The 25,248-nt window shown below is 37.7% G+C and overlaps 3 protein-coding genes across 6 annotated transcripts; all 3 read left to right on the top strand.

The window, feature by feature from the left end:
* The first annotated feature begins 423 nt into the window (after positions 1-423).
* Positions 424-6,861, top strand: LOC121948178 (uncharacterized). Of its 3 annotated transcripts, none has more exons than XM_042493481.2 (10): positions 424-700; positions 836-878; positions 2,303-2,451; positions 2,969-3,101; positions 3,222-3,488; positions 3,579-3,860; positions 3,962-4,113; positions 4,194-4,310; positions 5,752-5,796; positions 5,987-6,861. In XM_042493481.2, the coding sequence occupies exons 2-10, from the start codon at positions 839-841 to the stop codon at positions 6,155-6,157; spliced, it is 1,356 nt and encodes a 451-aa protein (XP_042349415.1). In that variant the 5' UTR covers positions 424-700; positions 836-838; the 3' UTR covers positions 6,158-6,861. The 3 variants fall into 3 exon arrangements, with proteins under 3 accessions (XP_042349415.1, XP_087937271.1, XP_042349416.1); XM_088081145.1 differs by having other exon boundaries at positions 2,395-2,451; XM_042493482.2 differs by lacking the exon at positions 836-878 and having other exon boundaries at positions 426-700.
* Positions 6,862-6,865: 4 nt separating this feature from the next.
* LOC121948018 (uncharacterized) lies at positions 6,866-13,275 on the top strand. Of its 2 annotated transcripts, none has more exons than XM_042493248.2 (9): positions 6,866-7,778; positions 7,907-7,949; positions 9,111-9,256; positions 9,415-9,547; positions 9,669-9,941; positions 10,039-10,341; positions 10,441-10,619; positions 11,025-11,141; positions 11,298-13,275. In XM_042493248.2, exons 2-9 carry the CDS (start codon positions 7,910-7,912, stop codon positions 11,463-11,465), a joined length of 1,359 nt encoding a protein of 452 aa, XP_042349182.2. In that variant the 5' UTR covers positions 6,866-7,778; positions 7,907-7,909; the 3' UTR covers positions 11,466-13,275. The 2 variants fall into 2 exon arrangements, with proteins under 2 accessions (XP_042349182.2, XP_087937270.1); XM_088081144.1 differs by having other exon boundaries at positions 9,140-9,256.
* Positions 13,276-14,672: 1,397 nt separating this feature from the next.
* On the top strand, positions 14,673-24,652 carry LOC121948078 (uncharacterized). Its single transcript, XM_042493340.2, has 9 exons — positions 14,673-14,879; positions 16,347-16,616; positions 17,782-18,078; positions 19,678-19,983; positions 20,242-20,408; positions 20,518-20,616; positions 20,732-20,776; positions 21,374-21,418; positions 21,646-24,652. Exons 1-9 carry the CDS (start codon positions 14,840-14,842, stop codon positions 21,925-21,927), a joined length of 1,551 nt encoding a protein of 516 aa, XP_042349274.2. The 5' UTR covers positions 14,673-14,839; the 3' UTR covers positions 21,928-24,652.
* Positions 24,653-25,248: the final 596 nt, after the last annotated feature.

A 25,248-nucleotide genomic window follows, 5' to 3' on the forward strand; every position in this document is an offset into this window, starting at 1 on the left:
ATGAAAATTCCATCCGGTTCTTCGGGCATGTTGCTGCCTGTGGCATCATGTAATTCCTGCAGGAAAGAAAGGCTGCTGGAAACTGTCCGACTTTATTGCAGTTTTTTTTTTCTCACCACCCTTATTGCTGATGCCTTTTTCGTGATGTTCTAAAATAGTCAGTTTAGCTGTAAAGTTTGCCAAATTTGACCACATTTTCAGTTTGTGATTAAAGCCCTGTCCCACAGATATAGAACTGTTTTAATTATATTGACTAAAACCTGCAGGCTGACTGTATCTGCAGTGGTTATACAACAAACCAGATGTTCCTGACCTGTCTGACAGGTAACTCATTTAAATGAAGTCATGTCTGTTATTTTTTTTTGGCATAATTATGAGCAACCCAACTGAAGAGTGATTTTGCCTATTTGAAGTGTTACAGTTTGTTTGTTTGTTTGGAGGATTTGTAGTCGCCTGGAGGGGTTAGAGCAGCTAGAGTTCATGATAATAATAATAACAATAAATTCCATGTAATGTATTTTAATCATATAGTGATGTTTTTGTTGGGAACCAACGCCTGATAGGTACATTTTGCGCACGCATGGCGTAGTTCTGACGGCGCAAACTGAGTGTGCACGAAGCCTCGCCCAGTCCAGGCTTTTCTCTACAAAACACAACACAACTCGACTGTAACACGGGACGAACTTAACGTTACTTTGCAGTAAGTAGACAACGTATTGCCTATTAACTTTTTTAAAACCTTGTGCTTGGCTTTCAGTTTTGTGCTCTGCGTGATCGTATTAAAAGTTAGCACAGCATTGTAGGTTAAAAAAAAGAAAGTCTCCTCTCTCTGCAGGACATGATATTGTTGTACGCAACTGTTCTCTGCGTCTTGTTTGGTGAGTATAAATCATGCAGTCTCATAGAAGCAATGCTACGATGCAGATTTAACCATTTTGACATTTAACCAACAGTTTTTTTCTTTCTTTCATAAGTGAATTCTCGGCTCCACTCCACACAGTCTAAATGTGGGCACTGTACTGAAAGAAGTATGCCAATCATGTTAACTGAGCCAACTGAGTTTGAGGAAACCGCACTGCACAATATGCTCTGTGAATATAGCCTGTGTGGTTTTATAACAGTACAAAGTTGTATAGCTGGATCCAACAGGTATATCAGATCCAACAGGAAAAATCCAGCCATCCCAACTTCTGTTTTAGTTCTAAATAGAGTAACATTGTTATACACGAAGTACTTTTAATGTACTTGTTTTGCTTTCCATATACAAAAGTACATAATACTCAGTTGAATGAAAAATGAAAAAAACTTAATAGTTTATTTCATCTTATTAATAGTTGTCAGTGTTGAGAAGGTAACTTTTGAAATGTAATTGATAACAGATTACTAGTTACCCTGTTAAAAATGTAGTAAGTTACATAACTAATTGCATTGGCAGAGTAATGTTACTTGTTACATTTAATTACTTTCTGATTACTTTTCTAACAAACGATTTCTAACGTAAAGTTTTTATTGAAAATGTCTTTTTTCATATGAAATCCTTTTGAAATTGCCAACATTTTGATTAGTAATGTAATTACATATTCACATACATAATTACTCATTTAATGGCATATTTTGTCTCAGTAACTGTAACTGATTACATTTACTTTTATGTAAAATATTTGAAATTTAATTACAGTTAGCTACTCCCAAATATTGATAGTTGTATCATATGAGGATTTGCTGTGGCTGGTGGGTGGTGTTACATTTTGGCCCAACTGTTTCCAACATGGGGGTTGTGTCACAAACATTCTCATGTTACAGCTAAACAGTACACTAAAACTTGGTAATGACAACATTTGAGTAGAGAAATAGGCAATGCAGTAACCAAATCTTGATTAATATTTCATCAGTACTGCCGAGTCCACAAGCAGTGATTGAGATAATTGACAGCTGCATTAGAGATGCCTTGACTCTCATTTTTTTCAACGATGGGGTCATATGTGTAAATAAACTGTGGTAAACCTTCCTCCATCTTGCCAGCACCAACATCTCCCCTCTCATCTTTGAGCTCAAATGATTGTCGCCGCCTCTAACACTGCATGGATGTGTAAAGTGAACATTGGAGGCAGAGCCCCCTTCATTCTTATGAAAGTTGCTAAGTGCGGCACAAATCAAAAAAAGTTCATCTGCCACATAGAAAAGTACAGATGATTGCATAGATATCCCAGTTTTATAACAAGACCATCCTTCCAGAAATGTAACACCTCATTAATATGCCCTCCCACCTATCTGTTCTTCACTTGTATCTCTCTCATCGAAGGTTCATCGTCTGGTGTTCAAGATGAACAGGTGTGCTATGGCAGTAATGTAAGAATACCATCTGATTATACACCACCTCTTTTCTATGGTCAGTTGTACCTCACACCGAGTAATGGGGAACCCAGAAGGCTATTGATGGATAAGGGGGAGGTAAGCAGCTTTTGGCACTATCATTTATATCAGTGGTTCCCAGCCTTTTTCCTCAAGGGTTTTCCTGATATTTAAACAAATATATATAATACTGTGTCTTTCAATTATTCATACTTAATAGACTTATTTTTTTTTGACCAATTCAGTGTTTTTTCCTCTCTGGTACTTGGCCAATGTTCCATCAGCTCTACTCGTTTTGACTGCCTACTTTTTAAATGCAGGACAAGGCTGTTAAGCAGAGGGTGAAAGCTCTGTGAATATACTGTAGCTTGTGTTCAGGTCTTCAGTGGCATGCCCTTATGCCCTTATGTTATGAAGTTTATATATATATATATATTCAGTCAATCTTAACTTTAAAAGTTAGGACCCCCAGGTTGGGAACCACTGATATATACTATCACTAATATCACAATGACATCCATGCATTGCAGCATCTGGAATATGACAAAAAAACAGGTTTTAAATGAACTCAGTCAGCTGTCCTGAATAAATGTATTTGTGTTGTCCTCCAATTCAGGCAAAAGACCCACGCCTGAAAGTTTCATATTCCTCAACTGATTTAAGAGACTTGACAACAAAAGATGATGGATTTATTTCCATTTCATATAATGATGGTAGACTGTACAACATCATCAGACTGAAAATTTTGGGTGAGAATATTACAGTATACTGTATATTGAAATGATCTTTTCCATCAAAAAACATTTGTGAAAATAGATATTTCCATATGTGCAATAAGTCTACCCTGTTTTTATTTTGTTTTTTCCCAGATTGTTCTAAATTGAAAACAAAGTATTACGGGGATACATTCTACCTTAATATTCCTAGCGAGGCTGAATTCCTGGAGTTCACTCACACTGACAGTGTGGACCAGCCAAATGTCCTGTGGAATCGCAGCGACCCTCAGATCAGTGATGGAGTCAGAGGGCGGGGGAAGCGCTGGGAGATTGCAAAAGTCAATCAGGGAGACGGGGGCTACTACAACTTCAGAAGAAAAGACAACACTTTGCTGTCCAGGATACAGCTCGTAGTAAAAGGTGATGTCAGGCACTTCATAAAAGCTGCATGTGAGATTTTCAACTGCTCCATATCTAAATACATATTCAATATTCTCCATGTCCACACAGAGGACCATACAACCATTAGTCGAAAGTTGAACGAGCGACTCTTCATTCAAAATCCTTCAGTCGATGTCCAGTGGACTGTGACTTTTCAACCTGAGGGGAAAGATTTACCCAAAACAGTGATGAAAGCAGGCCGTGTGGTAGGGGAAGATTTTAAAAGGAGGATTCGAGTGTTGGGTGGTGGCATTGAGATTGATTCTGTGGAAAGCACAGACGCTGGCACCTTTCACTTCAGAGACCCGCAAGGTCACCTGGCCATGACTGTGGATGTGCTGATAGCAAATGGTGAGCAGCAGCGCATTATTTTTGGAAAAATGTGAGAGCAAACAGTGACAGATCATGATTCTAATTAACCTAACCCCCTTCCTCTTCTTCTGCTCCCACAGGCCCCATTCCTATTTATGTTTATATTGCTATCGCTGTTGGGATAATATTTGCGCTGCTTGTCTGCTGTTGTTGTGTGGGAAAGTGCTGTTGTAAAAATGGCTCCTCTAAAAGGGACCAGTCTGCAGTGCTGCAGAATGCTGTGTATTACCACGTAAGCACTTCAAAAAATGGACATTCAACTATTTAATATGTGTTGCTATTTTTATTTAAATATTCTCGTTAAATTTGCAGGATTTTGATCAACCTGCACGCTCAAATCAGTCTCCTGCACCTGCTCCAGATTACTCTTATCACCCATTGAATTCTCTTGCTTCAAGAGATCCTCCAGCTGCCTCTCTTGAGCCATCGGTAAGTGTTATGCAAAGGTTTTCAAATGAGCAAGAAATACTAACCATTAATCAGTTATTCATGGAGAATATTAATTTTGCTGATCTACAGTTTCTCTGTTTGGCTTTTTGAAGATATTATCTCCATCATTATGTCCATTGAAAATTAATGATCATCCAGTGGCAGTTGTTTGTACATCAATGGGTACATTGCAAACAGGAACTGGTAATAGCTAATTCTACATACTTTTTGTGGTTTCAATTTGCCAATATGCCAAAATGTATGCAAATATAGGCCAAAAAAAAACAAGGTTCGAGTTGTAGCCCACAACATAACACACTGAATCCATGCTGGCATACTTTCCCCAAAGCATTATGAAATCCCCAGTGACTTTTTCTCACTTACAACCCAGTGAATATCCATGTGACATCCCCTCACACACAAACATACAGAATTCCCATTAATGCATTTAACATCATTTTGAGTTTGTTTAAGATTTTAAGATTAATAGGTTATTTACAGTTAATGGGTTTTGGGCCAACAAAATTTAAAAAATTAACCGAAATTGATATCCACACTTTTCTGTTCTGTGTCAGTCCATCTCAGAGGAGCTCAGGCGCAGGGAAAAGGTGGTGTCTCTGGATGTTGTTGATTTATGGTTTTCACTTTGCACAGTAGAGTCTGAACTTACATTTGTAGATGCAGCAACAAACTGTTTACAGATAATAGTTTTCCAAAGATGCAGTGCTGCCCGAGGGGTCAGAGGCCAGAAATGTATTCATTTGGTTTTCAGCCTTGCCCCTTTTGTGCAGAGTTTTCTCCAGATTCTCTGAATCATTTCATGATATTATGTATTGTAGATGATGAAAATAAATTGTTTGCAATTGTGCGTTGAAAAACATTGTTCTCAAACTGTTAGAATATTTACAGTTTTTTTTTATAAAGCAGTGAACACTGCACCATCCTAGTTTGGAAAAAAACTGAGCTGTTGCACCTTTCACACTGATACTATCACGTTACCAGTTAACCTGTTCAGCTGTAAAATGTTCCAGACAGGTGATTTTTGAGCTTTCCACTGTTTTCCCAGTATTTTGTTGCCCCTGTCCTAACTTTTTTAAAAACATGTTGCATACATGAAATTCTAAATAAGTGTATATCTACAAATACAACCTACAAATATATCAGTTTGAACATCAAATATCTTGTCTTTGCACTGCATTCCGTTGAATATAGGTCAAAACGGATTTGTAAATCACTGCATTTTGTTTTCATGACTGTTTACACAGCATTTGATGGTGCCAATTTGCCAAAACGTGTAAAAATAGACCCTAAAAAATTGAGTCCATGGCACTGAATCCATGCTGACATTCTACTTTCTGTTTCTATTCCCCAAAGCATTATAAAATTGATGTAATATGTTCTCCTTTTTTTTTGACTTGCATGCTTTTGTTTTAAATTTCAGATGCACAACCCACTGAATATCCATGTGCGCTCCCCTCAGCCTGAGGTACACACACAAACATACAGAATTCCCCCTAAATGCAGTAAATGTTGCTTTTTAATCTTAACAAACAACAAGCGGGTCCTCATTCTAGGACTGATGTTTGACTCTTCAAAGGCAGGTTCTTTTCTTACATCGAACTTACTGACGCTGTTTCATTAACACACACATTTGCTTTATTCACTTTTCTCTCCAGGTAGCTCCTCTAGGAGGGCAGGGGGCCGATCCTGCTCCTTCATTCGGCTCCAGTTTTCTCTCCTTAGACCATGAGCCAAAGTTTGATCTGAAAATGTCCTCTGTTTCCCCCCTCAGTTCAGACTTAACTCTCTGTGATGTTTACACCTCAGATAAGCTCAACTTTCTGTAAGGAGCACACAGAAAACTCAGGCAATTCGTACTTGCATTGTACTTCTTGAGTAGTGGGAACACAGCCATTAAAGCCCTTGATTGTATTGTGTGATATGCACACATGGAAAATTAAGATTCTGCAAAACTGCAATGTGGTGGTGATTGATGCACAAGATAAGGACCATGTAGAGAAACAGGAAGTTATTCACACTATCTTGACAGGTGACCGGACTTATCGCAGGTTAAAATGTGGGATGTCGTCTTTCTTTTAAATACAAACGCAAAGAATGTAGTCAACTCAAAGAAGTTTGAGACTGGTGCTCTGGTAAGTCTGGATAACTAACTTGGTATGTATAATGTACATTTTGCCTTTTTCCTGCTGCCAAGGATATCATAGGTTGGAGAGATTATACCAAAGTGAGGTCCGAAATTGATTATCTGCAGCACATTTTAGAAACCGAGGAGTCAAACTGAGCTCATCACTCATGGAGATCAATGAACTTCACTCAGCAATTTAAGCCACTTTTATCAGCTTTACTTCTATAGTATTTTTATATGGTTTATGGTGTATGATGTTTTTCAAACAGTTATATGCCTTTAGCCTCATATATCAGAGTATCTGTGTGGTTTTATTGTTACATGATGAGAAATTATATATGATATTTTTATTTGTTTTATGCTTTGTAAAAATGAGAGTAAAATAAAAATGAGTGAAAACTAAAAAGACCGTTCATGGCTCTCTCTCATGCCTCTGCCAACCAGTCAAGTTAGAGTTTACGTCCATGTCTGTCCACTCATATGTAGCCGTGACAGTGGAAAATGGCTCAAATACGAATGTTGCTGCAAAGAAGCTACACATTTGGAAACATGGATGCTATTATTATACTGTAATACAGTGTAATGATAATAATAATAAAACTTTATTTGTAGAGCACTTTTCAAGCGAAAGCACAAAGTGCTGTCCAAAAGAGAAACACAAAATCTGTGATTATGAACATATGCATAAATGTACACACATATACATGTACACACAAAGACATATACATAAGTATGCAACAATTCAATAAGAGGAAACATTAATAATAATAAATGAAAGACAACAGTAAGATTATAAAAGTCCACACCATACTATGAAAGCGAGCTATGTTCTGAGATGGTGTCTTACCCTGAAAATCTCTGACTGACACAGCCCTACTTTCATTTAAATATCACTGCAGGCTGACTGTAGCTGAAGTGGTCATACACACTATAGACCAGATGTCCCTGACCTCTTTGATATGTGACCCCTGTTATTTTGTCATAATTATTTGTCATAAGATTTTGTTATTTTGTCATAAGATGTCCAACTAAAGAGTGCGTTTACCTTTAATTACCTTTAATTTGAGGGATTTGAGGTAAAAGAAGCCAGATTTCACAAGAAAGAAGAAATAAAAAAAGAGAAATCATTCAATGCATGTAGTCACATTGTGACCTTTGTTAAGGACCACCGCCTGGTATGCGCAGTTTGCGCATATATGGCGCAGTTATGACGCAAACAGAGTGTGAGGGAAGCCTCGCCCAAGTCCACATTTCCTGCTGGACGAGAAACCTGCAAGTAACAACAAGCTTGTGACACGGGGGGAATTAAACGTTACTTTGCAGTAAGTTATTACATGCCAGCTTTTCAAATTTTCCGAGTATAGTGCTCGCTGTTTTTAGAGAAACGACATTGCTCTATTACCAGTTAAAATTTTATTAATTCATGAAAAAAAAACATCTCTCTCTGCAGGACATGCTGTTGTTATTCGGGACTGTTTTCTGCGCTTGGTTTGGTGAGAATAAATCATACAGCATCACAGAGGAAATACGATGCAGTTTTAACCCATTTGACATTTAACTAACAACTTTTTTCTTTATTCAAAAAAGTCTCGGCTCCACACAGTGTATAAGAGGCCTCTATACTGATACAATTATGCCAATTAGGTTATTTAAACTGTTGCAACTAAAGCAACTGCAGTGTAAAATATGTTTTGGGTTTGTTCTGTGAATATGTGACTGCTGAAATCAAATTCAACAGGTAAAAAAGCCTCTACCGCCCCCCTTTTTATTTTACTCGGTGAAACTTTGTTATTTTGTCTTAATTTTCAGTGCATTTATTTTTGCTCTCAGTTTGGAAATATGCATAGTACGTACTCCAACACAAACCTACACAACACTAAGCTATTTCCCCTCTGATTATGCAAACTTTTTAATTAATTATCAGAAAAAGTTTTGGACAATCATTTGATTAAATTGAATAAATTCTTTTGAATTAAACAAAAACAAACATTTACAAAATGATTACGCTTTAATAGATTTAAATCAATTTCTTCTCCTTACATCTAACCTTATTGATTTACTTCTTTATGTACTACTTTAATTTTGGATGTCCTTAGGTGATTTAAGGGTGAACAGATTTTTGTTCAAAGTATTTAAAAACTGGGACAACCCAGCGTGGATATTGAGGGTGTATCTTTGTTTCATTACTTTTTAATTGTGGCTTGATTTGTTCTGATTTTCTAAAGCTCCAGAATGATTCTTGTGACATAACAGTAGATACTGATTGACTGACTGAAAAGTGTCCTCAAAAAATGATGGCTTACATCTGTTATTTTTTAAATGGCCCCAAAACGTGGGTTATGTGGTGACATTTGATGGGAAACGTGAAGTGCGTAAGGGTGCCATGTTGCCACTGTGGAGTAGGTTAATCAACATGCCTGATAAAGACTTACCAAACACCTTTTCTATTATGATTTTTCAAATGATTATTCTTGGGTATGGTGCATGACACTTACAAAAATAGATTACCTGTTACCGTATATTCACACATCTACAACATGTAATTTAAATTTCTCACTTTGTGTTTTTCACATGTCATCAGATAATTTGTTACAGATTTATCTTAATATTCGCTCCCAGCAATCTCTTTTTCACTTGTGTCTTTCTCAATAAAGGTTCATGTGCTGGTTTTCAAACTAAACAGGTGTGCTATGGCAAAGATTTTAAACTTCCAATGTCCTATGCACCACCTCTTTTCGATGGTCCGCTGTATTTCACACCGAATGGGAAATCCACGAGGTTAATGATGGATAAGGGGGAGGTAAGTTGCTTTGGCCCTGTCATTTAAATGATCGTCAATACCACTCTGACAGTCATACGTTGCAACATCAACAATATGACAGAAGAACAAACCACGTGTTAATTGAACAGAATTGACTCTCTTGTGAGTAAATGTATTTATGTTGTCCTCCAATTCAGGCAAAAGACCCACGCTTCAGAGTTTCTGTTATCTCTGCTGTGTTCAAAGATTTGACAGAAAGGGATAATGGATTTTTTTCCGTTTCACATGACGACGATACACTTCATGATGTCATCAAACTGGTAATCTTAGGTGAGAGCATTGTTGCATTTAATGACTATTCCATCAGAAAACTTTTATTGGAAATATTTTTTCTTTAGAAAACGTGCAGTAAGTCTACCCTGTTTATTTCTGGTATGTGTTTTTTTTTCAGATTGTTCTGAAGAGGTGCTATGGAATTACGGGGATAGGTTCTTGTGCAGTATTTCTAGAGAGGCTGAATTTTTGGAGTTCATACCCTTACACAGTAGCAACCAGCCAACTGTGCTGTGGAATCGCACCAACCCTCAGATCAGTGAGGAAGGCAGAGGGCGGTTTAAGCGTAATCGCTGGGAGATCCTAAATGTCAATCAGGGAGACATAGGCCACTACAACGTCAGAAGAAAAGACAACACTTTGCTGTTTAGGATATATCTCACAGTACAAGGTAATGTCAGGCACTTTATAAAAGCTGCATGTGAGTTTTGAGACTGTTACGTATTTAATAACATGTTGTTACAGAGTGTTCTCTTTATGTCACACAGAGCACTTTAAGCAGCTTGTTGCAACCGTGAACGAGCAGGTCTTTTTAAATCATCCTTCAGTCAATGCCCCGTGGAAGATAACTTTTCATCCTGAAACACAACTGTTTCAGAAAACAGAATTTGTAGAAAGGGGTCATCTGAAAGAATATCATTGGGGCTCACCACCTTGGATTTATGAAAGGAGGATTACGGTTATAGCTGACGGCATAGAGATTTATCCTGTGACAAGAGCAGATGCTGGCCGTTATGAGTTCACAGATATGCAAGGTCACCTAGCCATGGTTGTGGAATTGACGGTAGATGGTAAGCAACAGCACATTATTTTATGGAAAAAATGAATGAACAAACTTTGACTGATCATGATTATAATTAACATAACCCCATTGTCTTCTTCTCTTGTAGAGCCAGATCATACTTTGGTTTATGTTGGTATTGGTGTGGGGACAACATTTGCAGTGATTGTCTGCTGTTGCTGTGTGAGAAAGTGCTGTTGTAAAAACAGCTCCTCTAAAAGGGACCAGTCTGCTCCTCAGACTGCAGCCGCACCTGCACCTGCACCTACACCTGCTGTGTACTACCATGTAAGTACTTCTTCACTAGCAAGGACCACACCTCAATCGGAATTAATTTTAACAATTTATTGACGTGAATGTAGATTTGGTATAAACATTGATGTTGAATTATTGGAATGGATGGTTGAGTGCGGTGTGGGAATCCGCTGTGGCTCCCGGACACGACAGACCCCCTAGGACCCTACGGGGAGAAGGAGGAAAAGGAAAGACATCGAGGAGGGGGGTGCAGAATAACGAGAACGAAAGGGGGAGATCGGGTTAGGAGGATATTTAAGCCGGAAGAGGCGTGGTTGAGGTGCGGTAGAGGTGTGGTCCTGCTCCTGAAACTCTGCTATATAGCTTCACCTAAAATGGACATTCAACTGTTTATAAAATGTTGCTATTTTAACTTCATTTTCTTCCTTCCAATTGCAGGATGTGAATCAACCTGGAGCTCCAAGTTATTCTGCAGTACCTGCTGGGGATTACTCTAACCAGCCAGCGAATTCTTGTGTTCCTACAGAACCTACAGCCACCTCTCTTGAGCTATCGGTAAGCGTTATAAAATGGGTTTTCAGACACAGTAGCAACAGTCTTCATTCAAGGATTGATTTTTGGTCCTTCAAAAGCAGCTGTTTTCTGTCTTTGATGTCTCAAGCAGTGTTTCATTAACACTCATTTATTCATCTTTTTCACTTTTCTCTCCAGGTTGCCCCTCTAGGAGGGCAGGGAGCGGATCCTGCTCCTTCATTCTGCTCCGATTTTCTCTCCTCAGACCCTGTGCCAAGATTTGATCTGAAATTGCCCTCTGCTCCCCCACTCAGTTCAGACTCCATCAGTGATGTTTACAACTCGGATAAACTCAACTTTTTGTAAGGAAAATTCAAATGATGCAGAATTGCATTCACCATTGTACCTCATGACGAGCGGGAACACAGCTATTTTAGACCTTGATTGAAATGTTTGATATACACACGTGAAGTTAAGTTACAGCCAAACTGCAAAGTGGCGGTGATAGGTATATGGGATAAAGACCATGTAGAGGAACAAGATATTATTCACACAGTTTTACACGACCAGACTTAACTTTATGCAGATATTACGCACATTTGATTTTTTTTTCCTTTATCAAATTTTCAGTGTGATCTTAGATCTTAATACTTGACATTGTCAATCTCAATGATTACCTCAGTCCTTGTTTTTACCATGAATCTTAAATTTTTCTATGGGATGTCCTCTTTGAGGCCAGCACTCTCGTGACCCTTGAAAACTCGCAGCAGTACAGGGAAGAAGTATTAACAAGACATAAATCATTTAGGTTCATTAACTACGAATGGTGAAGGCATTTTTTAGCAGGTAATGAATAACAAAGCCATGTAATTAAGAACAAACATACATGTATGTGCTTTAAATTCAGGTAGTACTGATGCATAATGTACTCTTTGCCTTTTCTTGCTGCCAATGATATCATCAGTAGGAGAGGTGATATCACAATGAGGTCTGAAAGTGACTATTTGCAGCAAATGTTTAGAGATTTAGGACGCAAACTGACCTTTAACACTTAGGGAGATCAACGAATTACACTCAGCAATTTAAGCCACTGTTGCCAGCTTTACTTATGTTTTTATATGTTTGTTTCAAACAATTTTAACGTGGCTTATGCCTTATATAGCAGAGTTTCTCTGTGTTTTTTATCATTACATTGTGAAAAATCTGGATAATTTTACATTTTTGCTGTGAAATGAAAGTACTCTACCTCGAATAACGTTTATAGCGTTTTGTGTTTTATCAGATTTTGTCATTATGTTGCACAAGATAATAATTTGTGCGCGCAAGTTATTATATCCACTTTTTGGATCTTGCATATGAACACACCGCAGACTAAGTTTAGCTAAAACATGCATCTAATTCTTGATATGTAGTTTTACACAGGTAGAATTTTGAGTGTATGGACATTTACTTAAAAGTATTTTTGCATTGTGGCACTGCTACATTTACTTGAGTAAAATAATATGAATCATTATAAGCATTTGTAGTAGTGCAAACATATATTGAGTATATATGATATTGTGGTGATATGCTGTATATTTCTAGGTTTATTAGGCCTACTTCCTCACAGAGGCTGACATTTATAGGGAGATTTAGATAAAAACACAAAATAATCAAATGATCCTAAAATGAAGATGCATGTTCAAATTAGAAAAATAATTGTAATAATTGTAACTGTTACGCTCACACTTTTTTTCTTGTGTGTATGTACAAATTTTGTTTAAGTGGGAGCTTCTTTTCCATAAGCTCTTCCTGTGGCTTTGAGAAATTTCCCGATCAGCAGGTCATGAAATCTGTGTGAAAATCTTTTCGATGATACAAATATTTGTCTCAATTGTAAGTGAAGATGTGTGACTGTACTTTGACTTCTCCTGGTTTTTGAAAGCTAAATGAATTGTCTCACTTGACTGTTACATCTCAGAGCAAAACTGTATTTAGCTACTTTTGTATGTAGTGTATTAGATTTAATCTGAACCACAACATTTTGCATCAGCAGACCACAGCAACCACAATATTTTTCTTAGTATGACAATAGAAACATAAATAAAGGCAAAAAAGTATTGACACTAGAAAAAAGTGGTGATGCAAAAACAACCTGTATTAATAAAATAATCATGGAAATATACTTATATCTCAAGGCACCGAGTAAATTTTGTGACTTCATTCTCATTAGATGTACTGTAGGTGTATAGATGTCACAAACACATTTAAGGAGGCTACTTCCCCAAAGAAAAGACACCAAAAAGGATGGGTAAAGGATGAGTAAATCATGCTAGCATGTTTTCACTCAGCAAGGATCACATGAAATGAGAAAAGAAGATCTACAGAAGAAAAATATTGGAAAGCAATACAGAATGCCTGAGAGCGTTACTGTATTTTATTCTATTATGTTTTAATATTTCTAATGTTCAGCTGATGCCTGACTTTTTTGTTTACGTTCACATTTAGACATTTCAACCAAGAATTTGGTGAATATCACCAGAAGACAAAAGGAATGTTTGATGCTCAAATTTTCAGAGGGGAGGACCCCTCATTTCCAATGTTTTAGTCTTGTCTGTCTCTCATTGTGCTGTGTTCGATATTGTTATTTCTTGAAACTTCATTCATTCACTAAATTTAGGTGTGTATGTGTGTTTGTGAAGAGCTTTATAACAGTGGGTTTTAAAAAGTGCCCTATAAATACAGCTTTCCTTACTTTCTTACTTTACGTAATGTAAACTAAAACACAAAATTTAGGCATCGGATGACAATTCAAAAATATTAAAATATAATGAATATGATGCAGTAAGGTATTTATTCTTCTGTAGATCAACTTTTCTCATTTCAGGCAGAGTGAAAACATGCTGCCTTTAATTTTCTTTGTGTCTTTTCTTTGGGGAATGAGCCAAAATGTGTTTGTGGCACCTATACATATTGATGATTAAGGTGTTTTTTTTAATAGGTCATTGTGCAATGACTTTAGTGGTCCAGCCCCTAAATTAAAATAAGTTTGACCCCACTGACCTACACCCCTGCTGTAGCATATGACTGTAGCCTACTGCAGCAGTAACGTAAGATGGTTATCCATCTGTAGTGTCACCAGCATCATTCAATGATTTACCACACTGACAGTGAGTACTGTGCATACCTTATGTGCCGAAAATCTATGTACACAAAACAGTTTTCCTGCATTTTCTGTTATTCTTTTTCCCATTATGTAACAAAATGATACGCTTGACAGAATGGCTTCACGTGCGAATCAGACACTGGAAATATTTTGATTTAAACGTCAATATCCCAATTCCTCACTCAAAAAATCCAACAATCTCCGTTTGCTTCACATATTTGAGACTCTTGAACTCTCAGAGATAGTATTTAACTTTTTTTCAGTAATTAAAGAGCCTTTATAAGCACGTCCGCTGGGCTCACGGGCTAAATGTCTATAGCCATGCTAATACGCGAGGGGCGAGTTCATGGACTGTCAGGTTACTGTTATTTCCGACGGTACGTAAACGCCTCATGCCTCCATCCATAGCAACGCCCTTTTGGGTTGGACTTCCTGGAAACACATCCATGGTTGGGCCTGACGACACTGCGGAATATGTACACTTGACAATTGCTTTAGTATTGTGAATATATTGCAATGTTTTTCATTATTTGACCTTGATTAAGTTCAAACTGGTCGGCGGCGGTTGAACCTGGACTCTGGTTCGCGGCAGACGATGTTAGCGTTATTGTTGCTGGGTGTCTTTGTTTGTATCGGTAAGTGTAAAAATTACCGTTAACGTTTATCCCGCTTTAGCGAAACTGTTTGCCACGTTGCCCTTCTGAGTATTAAAACTAAGTAATTAACATCATGTATGTGGTACTCAATAAGTGGTGGGAAGTAACTAAATAGGCTACATTCACTCGAGTACTGCACGTGCAATTAAATCAGAATCAGGATCAGAATCAGAAAAAGATTTATTGCCAGGTATAGTTAACACAATACGAGGAATTTGTTCTGGTGGGTTGGTGCAACATAAATATTGAAAAAGAAAACAGATAAAATAGAAGATACAAATATAAAATATAAAAAGTACGAGTCTTACAGTGCAAAACAAAACAAGTAACACAAGTAACAGTGTAACAGTGCAAGAAACAGAACCATGGAGTTAAAGTTATATACAAGAATGTTTGGAGTGCAAGATATATATTGATATTTACATTGAAATTGCTTAAGCTGTTTATACTCGAGTATTTCCAATTAATGCTACTTCACACTGCTCGACTACATTTCAGAGGACATTATTGTACTTTTTACTTCAATATAATATATATAATATATATTTAACAGCTATGATCACTAGTTGCTTTGATTTTAAATACACAACTGCATTGTTGTAGGTTAAATGTGCTCAAAAAAGCATGTACAGTTGTAATTTGTCTTGCAGCACTAGGTGAGACCTTATCATATTTTGTGTCTTGTATTATTTTCTAATTGTGTTTTTGTCTCATTAGATTTTTTTATCTCGTATATTGTAATATATTTGCACTCAAGTTATAATATCCACTCCTGGGATCTTGGAAGGCCCATAACTGAACACTTAAGTTTAGCTAAAACATTTGTCGAAAAGCACCTATTTGTGCTTTTACTCAAGCAGAATTTTGATTGCATGGACTTTAACTTTAAATGAGTATTTATTCATTTATTGCATTGAGGTATTGCTAAGTTTTTTTCGATTGAAAAATCAGAATAGGAATTATGATAAACATTTGTACTTCCTAAAATCCATAGCTTGTACATAGTAGCCTAATATTAGGTTGATATTCTGTGTATGTCCAGGTTTATTAGGCCTACTTCCCAGGGAGAGGTCCCAGGACACCATATAATCACATAGGTTACAATACAGTATTGCGATTTTAAATGTGTTACGATTTGCTGACTACTGCAATATATTGCAATTTATTACCTTTTTTCAACTAATAATGATGTTCTCAACAGAAAACTAAGATAAGATAGAGTTTTCAGTCTGTTCAACTGATTCTGTCATTTTTATTGCAGCAAAATGTATTACATTTTTTAAAAAAGAATTGATTTGATATTATTCTAGTAATTTACATATTTAAAAAATATATATATATTTAGTGTCCCTGTAAGATGAGATATTGCTGCACAAAATGTTTGAATAAAAACATGGTGGGACTATGGTACATTTCTAACATCTCTGTTGGCCTTTCTCTCACTAGGCTTCTCACATGGCAATTATCAGCTATATGGGCGCACCCACAGACTTGTGCTGCCCATACCAACTCGCTCCATCGAGTTTACCCCGATGGACGGCTCAGGTGTGACGGTCGTGTGGAAATGGGGTGACTCCCTATTCAGTAAAGACAAGAGGCGTGAAATGGGTGGTATCTTCTATGAAATACATAATGTAACTCAGAGAGACAGTGGTCGCTACGTCATGAGAGACAGAGACCTAAACGAACTTTCCACCCAAACCCTTGAGGTAAAAGGTAAAGATTCCTCTTGGTACTCAGTTTATTTTATTTACTATTCTGACACATATTTTTGTCACAACACCATGGCTGTTACACTCTAGTCTTGGTTATTTGGTTTTAGGCATTTAAGTGGAATTTTACTGTAGGTTAGTATGATATCATGGTTCCATGGCCAATCGGGCCAAGGTCATACTGGGTTTATCAAAATCATCAGTCGAAAATGATCGAAAAGTGTTTTTTTTTTTTTAACAAGTTATTAATTCAGTAACACAGTCACTCACAGTTGGAGGACATTATTTCAAGGAAATACATTGTAACGTGAACATAACATAACGTAAACATAACTTGCATCATGAACATAATGTAAATGTTTCCTCATTGAAATCCACTCTAACTGACATGAATTTAAAGGAACCGCTCTACATTTTGGGAAATTTGATTATTGGCTTTCTTGCTGCGAGTAGGGTTGAAAGATTGATAACACTCTCATGTCTATACAGTAAACATTAAGATATAGGAGTTGGTTTAGCGTAGCACAAAAACAGCAGGAGAAGCTGGCCTGATAATAGAATTGGACTACCGACAAGTTGAATTTAAAGGGTAGATTATGTGCCAAACACGCAAAACTGACATTGAAGAACCAGCAACAACAAAAGCTGACTGATGAGTTGCCTCCTGTCACCCGTGTCTCAGCTAAAAAGTTGCATATGAACACACCGCAAACACTACAGGCGCCGGCCAATAAAAGAGCGATCTGCACCTCCATAAGAGGAAATAACTTTCCTTACCATGGCTGAAAAAAAGCAGACAAGGGCCAGCTTGTGCCAACAGTTTAGGACAAACTGCATAAACTAGGATGAGAGACACTCACCATCGGCCTCTCATAGACGAGGGGGAATGTGTAAGACACAGCCAAACTTTTTCCCCTTGTTTCCAGATTTTATGCTAAGCTAAGGTTACAATCTGCTTGCAGTAGCTACATATTCATCATACACACATGAGAGTAGTATCAATCCTAACCAAAATATGGGATTTATACCATTGAGCAGTTCACAGCTGCGATGCTATGTGAAAGACTAAACTAGAAACTTCCACCAAAAACCAAGACTATACTGGAACATAGTTTGATAATCTTTAACATGTTACTGTAATATCTTCTGTCTTGTGCGTCCTGTCTCAGCACACACAAGGATCTATGAACGCACACCAGGTGAACGCCTCAGGATCACTTTTGACCTGGAACCGAGATCCTGCAACATATACTTCTTCCCAGAAAGTGACTATCAAAAGTTAACTATTGACATTGTCCGCGAAGGCCAGTTGCAGAGGGATTTGGATGAATATTATTGCAGAGGGTTTGATCTGTTAAAGCCATGTGGGATTTCAATCGAGGACCTCCAAATGTCATGCAGCGGACGCTTTGAGGTCAGAGATGGGAATAGCGACACGGCCTTAAAGGTGTCACTGGAAATGAGGTGTAAGTAATCTGTGTTTTTTTTTAATAAGTGTCAGATACCTGTATTATTGAATTATCACCTTGTCTTAAAAGCCTTATATTTAGCTTTATGTGTATAAATGTCAGTGTTCAAGGTTAAGTCTCAACAATCTCTTGGTTTTAAAGTGAATACTTCAGAATCGACTTGTTAACTCAAATATCTTTCCCGCTTAAGTGTTTGAAGTTTGATCTTTCGCAGAATACTGTGGATGTGGTCAGCTTGTATTCCCCTTGTTACTGTCAAAAAGCATCAGAGAGCCTTTAGAAACTGCTTCTGCTGCATAATCTGCTTTTTTGCATTTTACACTAATGCTCACTCATTGACCAGTCTGACAAAACAGCCTTCACTTTGGCTTACGGTCTGAATTTTTTGTAGTTTACTAATTGGATCCCAGGTGCATCAATCTAACAGGATTTCTTCAGTAAGGGACAATTAGAGGAAGTTGATGTATTGAAACCAATGCTACCAAGATAGAAGGAGTGTATGTAGCCATATTTTAGAGGAAATATTTTGGAACACATGAGCAATTAATTGTAACTGACACTGATATAAAGGTCCAGTGTTTAGGATCTGTCGGCATTTAGCAGTGAGGTTGCAGATTGCAACCGACTGAACGCCACTCTGCTCAGCCCTCCCTCTTTAAGGGTGTAAGAGAACAGGTGTGGGGGGCTGTTAATGTAAAATACGTAAATAGCCCCCTTTAGAGTCACTGTTTGGGTTTCCTATTCTGGGCCACCGTAGTAACACGATAGGCTCCCTGGAAGAGGGCCACTTTCCTGTGTAGATTTGACAAGTTCATTCTAAGGTAACAAAAACACATTAATTTTCATTTTAAGTGATTGCACACTAATGTTGATAACATTGTTACAAATATTAGATTCAGTTTCTGCCAATAGACTCCCCTAAATCCTATACAACGGATCTTTAAAGGAACAGTTCCATGCATAAGGGTGATTTGATTTTTTGCTTTCTTGCTGAGGCTTAATTAAAAAGATTAATAACTCCCTGATTTTATACAATAAACACAAGGCACGGGAGACACTGGAAGAAAGGAAATGGGCCAGAAGCTAGCTTGTCTAAAAGTAACAAAAGCTGCCAAGACAAGTGGCAAGGAAAAGGATAGCCATTTCCCATTGTTTTCAGATTTTGTAGCATAAAAGGAAAAAGGGTACACGTGGTCAATAAACTAGGTGTTGTTGCTCTTCAAGGACAGGGCAAATAGTTGAAAAAAAATAAAAACAACTGTCCAGCTTACTTAATGTAGAAGTCCATGGTATAGATTGGTAGTCTGAAAAAGCATCTTAAATACTCTGATTGAAAGTAAAAGTCCTTTTTTAATTAATGGATGAGCAACATGTTTTGACTTAAGCAGTCTACATCAGGGTATATCAACGGTGATATTTCCTCTTAGCTGTCTGAAGGAAAACGAGTTACAGAATTTCCTAAAATGTAAAACTGCTACTTTAAGCTGATCACAGCTGCTATGCTTTGCAAAAGATCAAACCAGAAACTTGCACCAAGAACTAACACTGTACAGGAAAAGTGTTTGGTACTCAGGTCTTCTGTATCCTGTCTTCCAGCTACCATAAGGACCTATGAACGAAAATCTGGTGAAAGCATCAACTTAACTTTTGATTTGGAGGAGAAGGCCTGCAACATTTACTTCGTCCCAGAAAGCGACAGTGAACCAAGAGAGTCAGAGGTCCTTCTGATCGTTCGTTCTGGCAGGATGCAGTGGTTGCTTAATAATTTCTTTTGTAAAGGGTTTAAGCCGTTAAAGCCATGTGGGATCTCAAACGAGGACCTCCAAACGTCATGCAATGGACGCTTTGTTGTCAGAGATCTCAATGGCGACAAAGCCTTTGAGGTGGCACTAGAAATGGAGTGTAAGTAACCTCTTTGTTTTTTAATAAGTGTCAGATGACTGTGTTATTGAATAACCTATTTGCAATTATTCAGCTTTGTGATGACATCTTTATTTTTGATGTCTGAGAAGGATTTACAGTAATACAAATTAAAGAAAAGTAGGATTTCCTCAAAATTGAGGAAATTGAGAGACTGGAATCAAATTGCCTCATTAATAAGTTATCAAGATTGTTGGCGATGCATTTTCTTCCTGTTAACTAATGAAGATATTGTTTCAGCACCAGCTTTTGAGCCATCTAAACTTAGTATTGGCATTGGTATCTTCCTCGCCACACTTTTCTGCTGCTGCGTGAAGCGCTGCTGCTGTGGTGGGAGCTCCGACAAAGAGGACGGAGCTGCCACCATAGAGACTGCTGCTGTTGAATCTGATGGGCATGACCAACAGGTACACATGTTCTGTGTTAACGCTGCTTTATCTGTGTGTGCAGTACTGCATAGTTAAAGGACCTGCCGTCATGCTTACCCATTGCGTTTCTGTTTGACTCAAACTTCAGAATGACACGGGGCCTTTTAGAGCGAGGCCAGACCTACTCAACAAGCACTTGGGGACACCATCTCCCGTCCTCTCAAGTTGTCAGGCGACTCGCCCTCTGGTTAGTGTGTGTTGCATTTCATAGAGAGAACTGCTTTTGTAGGCTCAACACCTTAAGTAGTTTTGTTTAACATCTTGCCACCATCACTAATATGTTTTGTTGCTTCACTCTGCAGATACACAACGATCCTACTTTGGATATGCCGCCAGCTTACTCTGCGGTAAAAAAATACTTGATATATAAAAGTAGAGTTGTATTTTTCAGTGTCTATTTGAAGATCACATTATAATACACATAAATGCATTTCCCAAAACGTTAGAAGGAAGACTATATTTTGCATCTGACAAAATCAAAATGCAAAACCTTTGCGCACCTGATAGTTAGATGAACGCTGTTCTTGTTCACACATTTCTTATTATTGCATTGTAGCAGACAGTGTGCAGGAGTTCTTTGTTCTATCAATCTAAATGAGTCCCATTTTAATTTCATAGAGTTTCTTTACCATGAATGGTTTACTGGTGCTAATGATCAAGTGATGCTAGAACTTGATGCTATGTAGATAATCAATAGGATGCATCATAAGCTAAATGTATTATTAGAAAATCAGTATTTCCCCTTTTAAACAAAATTTTGGTTGACAGATGGTAAATGGATTGCATTTGTACAGCCTTTCTAGTCTTCTTACAACGCAATGCGCTTTTCTGGTTAGTGTGTTGTATTTCATAGAGAGAACTGCTTTTGTAGGCTCAACACCTTAAGTAGTTTTGTTTAAGATCTTCCCACCATCACTGATATGTTTTGTTGCTTCACTCTGCAGGTACCCATGAATCCTACTTTGGATGTGCCGCCAGCTTACTCTGCGGTAAAAAAATACTTGATATATAAAAGTAGAGTTGTATTTTTCAGCGTCTATTTAAAGATCACATTGGGGTTTTTTTTGTAGCTGGCACAGGTGAAACAACAGATTGTGATATCTGTATTTTATAATTAGTTCAGACAGTTTTGCATCACTTGTCAGCCTGCTTGTGAAACTTTGAAATGCTTTGAAACGTTTGTGACACACTGACATGTCTGTCTTTTTCTCACCAGATCTCAACTCCAAGAGCTCCAAGATCTCCGGTGGCTCTGGCGGCCCCGGAGGCCCCGGAGGCTCCGATAGCTCCGGAGGCTCCAATGGCTCCGATGGCTCCGATGGCTCCGGAGGCTCCGGTGGCTCTGATGGCTCCGGCGGCTCCAGCTTCTTTCTCAACTGTCCTGGTCCCCTCTGACCCTGCGCCACAGTTTGAACTGATGGGGATGACCTTCCCCTCTGCTCTCAGTTCAGACTCACCTTACAGTGGTGTTTATAGCTCAGACAAACTTAACTTCTGAACGCCTTTATGTTAAAGATACACGAAAATGCATTTCTTGTAAATGCATTCATTTGTGTGACTTCAAAGGATTAGCTTGACATTTTGGGAAATGCATTTATTCACCAGTTACTGCTGGTTTTCTGACAACTGGTCCCAACCAAGAAACAATCCAGCTCTTGACCCTTTGGTAAATGATCAATTTTACACTTTTTAAAAATGGATTAAACAAACAAAATATAATTTGTTAATTTAGAGGTACTGAAAGTTGAATTTAGTTTTTTCTGTACAGAGCCAGGCCACCTGTTTCACCCAGTTTCTAGTGTTTATACAAAGCAAAGCTAAACTGCTGCTGGCAGTAGCGTCATATTTACCATGCAGACATGAGAGTGTTGTCAATTCCTCTCATTTAAGTGTCAGCAGAATGATTAAATGCATTTCCCGAAATGTTTGCTGGATAGAATGAAGACTATATTTTGCATCTGACGAAATCAAAATGCAAAACCTTTGCGCACCTGATAGTTGGATGAACACTGTTCTTGTTCACACATTTCTTATTATTGCATCGTAGCAGACAGTGTGCAGGAGTTCTTTGTTCTATCAATCTAAATGAGTCCCATTTTAATTTCATAGAGCTGAGCAAGAGACTTTGTACCCAAAGATCACAAGTTCAAAACCACAGGTGAAAAGGAGCTTTTAACCCATTCAGAACCCAGTTACGTTCCAAATAGAAAAAGATATTGTAATGGTGGACTTCCTCTCTAAATGCCCTCATAAACAGTTACCAAAAAAAAAGACAAAAACACAGAAACCACTTCAACGTAACACTGACGAATGTTCTTCTCAGGCATTTTCAACAAAAACATGAGTTTATTTACCATGAATGGTTTACTGGTGCTAATGATTAAGTGATGCTAGAACTTGATGCTGTGTAGATAATCAATAGGATGCATCATAAGCTTAGTGTAATATTAGAAAATCAGTATTTCCCCTTTTAAACAAAATTTTGGTTGACAGATGGTAAATGGATTGCATTTGTACAGCCTTTCTACTCTTCTTACAACGCAAGGCGCTTTTACACTAAATGTCACATTTACCCATTCACACACACACATGCAGAAGCTACCATGCATGGTGCCACCTGCCACTCAGTAACCAATCTCTCTCTCAATCACACACACACACACACACACACACACACACACACACACACACACACACACACACACACAGAGAAGGCGCAGCACCTGTTGACTAGAAGAGCAGGGAATTGACCAGCTGATCTTCTGATAAGTTGGATGATTGGATGAGCCGCTGGTCAGCTGTAAATCTTTTATATGATTTTTGACATGTATAAGTAATATAATATCATATGTTTACACTAAACACAGTTTAAGCTGATGTATTTTAAAATCTGATTTATAGACTGAAACATGGCATCAGCTTCCTCCTTTCCTCACGGTTAAACATGCTTGATAAGGGGGTGTGGCTTTGCTGCAGTCCATCATAGATGATGTGGAATACTGATTGGCTATCCCATCAAATAAGTCTGTACATTTGGATGGACTCAGATGACGAGTAGTCTGAACAGGTTACATAAAAAAGCATATTCTCCAAATAGAGAGTACCTGCATTATTTACATTTAACTCCTACCTCACTTGAGCTTACTCTAAGAGCTCATTAGTTTCTTATAGTACTGAGTAAATATTTCCTGCAGTCCTGTCAGAGACACATCTTATTCATAGCAGACCGGCTAGACTGTGGTCATTTTCAGGAAAAACAAAAACATCAAATGGCCTAATCACTGCAAAGCTCTTTGTATTTAAAGGTGGTAACAAGTTGTACCGTGTTGTACTTGGGTTATTTGCACATTTTCTTGGCATTATGCATTGATTTCAGCTTGTAGCTTTGGTGCATTTAACCCTGCAATATCTGATACTTGCATGATACAGTTAAGTGTGGATTCTGAATTAGAACTAACTTCAAATATATATTAGATGTTTACAAATATTGCTACTAGTACTACTACTACTACTGATACTAGCTGCTGTATTTCTTTTGCTCAGGTGAGTCTCTGTTTCATTCTCTATCTCTCTTTCTCTCTGTCACACACTCACACACACACACACACACACACACACACACACACACACACACACACACACACACACACACACACACATCTGTTGGTGTTGAAGTTATAGTGCCTGTTGGATACATGTAACTAACAAAAGTAGCCTTTTCACAAGCACCACTTGCCTTTTCCTCATACTTTCAGTGACATACTAACACCTCTATGCTGCATTTATGTCAACATTGTACCATACTTGCATTATTTAAAAAGACTAACTTAACATAAATCAGTACATGTGGGATTTTTACACACATATGCGATTAACTTGGACTACAGCTGCAAAATGCTTCTTTCTGCAGGTCTCTGTTTTACCAGTCTCATTCTCAAATGTGCACTTAACACAACTCAGGAGCCATATTTCAGAGCTTTAATAATTATTGATCTTATATTGTTGTCCTTTTTATTTTTTTTATTGTGAATTTTTGAACATTTGTAATGCACATCATAGTTTGTAGTTCAAATATGTACATTTGTGTAAATATGGTTTTACTAACTGGAGCCTTCTTATGAACATATGTTGTCAAATATCTATGTATGTCTAAAAAAGTAAGTGTTTGTAGTGTTGTGTATTTAGACTTTGTGTCAGGGGCATTAAATCTAATACTCACCCAACTATGTTTTTTCTCCCTCTGTCTCCATGTCTTCACATACAACTTGATTTATTGTACTTGTCTGACAACACCTCACTACTACAAGCACCACCCACCCAGCATGTCACCACAAAGCTAAAAGCTCATCCAAGCATATGAATTCTTTCCCACAGCACCAACTGGTTCACAGAGTGAACTCAACAGAGCAGAAGTTAGAACATGACAGAGCCTTTTGTGTGTCGCACAGAGCCATAAATCTGTTTGTTGTACGAGACACTAACAAGTTATTTGTAGACACATTTGTTACCCTTAGTGAACCTGAAAATCTTACCACATCGTATTGTCATAAGAAGGACTGCAGTGGATTTATTCCTCAATACATATCCTGCAACACACATAAAGACAGCTTTGTATAGATGTATAACAATAACTGAAGAAAAGATAGGTTTTTAATTTACTACTCCTCTATACTGGTCTTTTTCACAATGAAATGAATAATGGGAAAACGAGTTGCCTGATAATCCCATCAGAATATCAACTGTAAATCAATCAAATGAATTAAAGTCTTATAACAGATGATTTTGATCACAGAATTAGCTAATATTAACAGATTAAATT

Source organism: Plectropomus leopardus, chromosome 8 (assembly GCF_026936395.1).
Source record: "Plectropomus leopardus strain MGB_pleo_1.0 chromosome 8, ASM2693639v1, whole genome shotgun sequence".
NCBI lineage: Eukaryota > Metazoa > Chordata > Actinopteri > Perciformes > Serranidae > Plectropomus > Plectropomus leopardus.

Coding starts and splice junctions, on each gene's coding strand:
- LOC121948178 (XM_042493481.2), top strand. CDS start 839: ATGATATTGTTGTACGCAACTGTTCTCTGCGTCTTGTTTG. Junction 879..2,302: donor TGTTCTCTGCGTCTTGTTTG/GTGAGTATAAAT, acceptor CTCTCATCGAAG/GTTCATCGTCTGGTGTTCAA. Junction 3,489..3,578: donor GATACAGCTCGTAGTAAAAG/GTGATGTCAGGC, acceptor ATGTCCACACAG/AGGACCATACAACCATTAGT.
- LOC121948018 (XM_042493248.2), top strand. CDS start 7,910: ATGCTGTTGTTATTCGGGACTGTTTTCTGCGCTTGGTTTG. Junction 7,950..9,110: donor TGTTTTCTGCGCTTGGTTTG/GTGAGAATAAAT, acceptor TTCTCAATAAAG/GTTCATGTGCTGGTTTTCAA. Junction 9,548..9,668: donor CATCAAACTGGTAATCTTAG/GTGAGAGCATTG, acceptor TTTTTTTTTCAG/ATTGTTCTGAAGAGGTGCTA.
- LOC121948078 (XM_042493340.2), top strand. CDS start 14,840: ATGTTAGCGTTATTGTTGCTGGGTGTCTTTGTTTGTATCG. Junction 19,984..20,241: donor GGTGGCACTAGAAATGGAGT/GTAAGTAACCTC, acceptor ATATTGTTTCAG/CACCAGCTTTTGAGCCATCT. Junction 20,777..21,373: donor TGCCGCCAGCTTACTCTGCG/GTAAAAAAATAC, acceptor TTCACTCTGCAG/GTACCCATGAATCCTACTTT.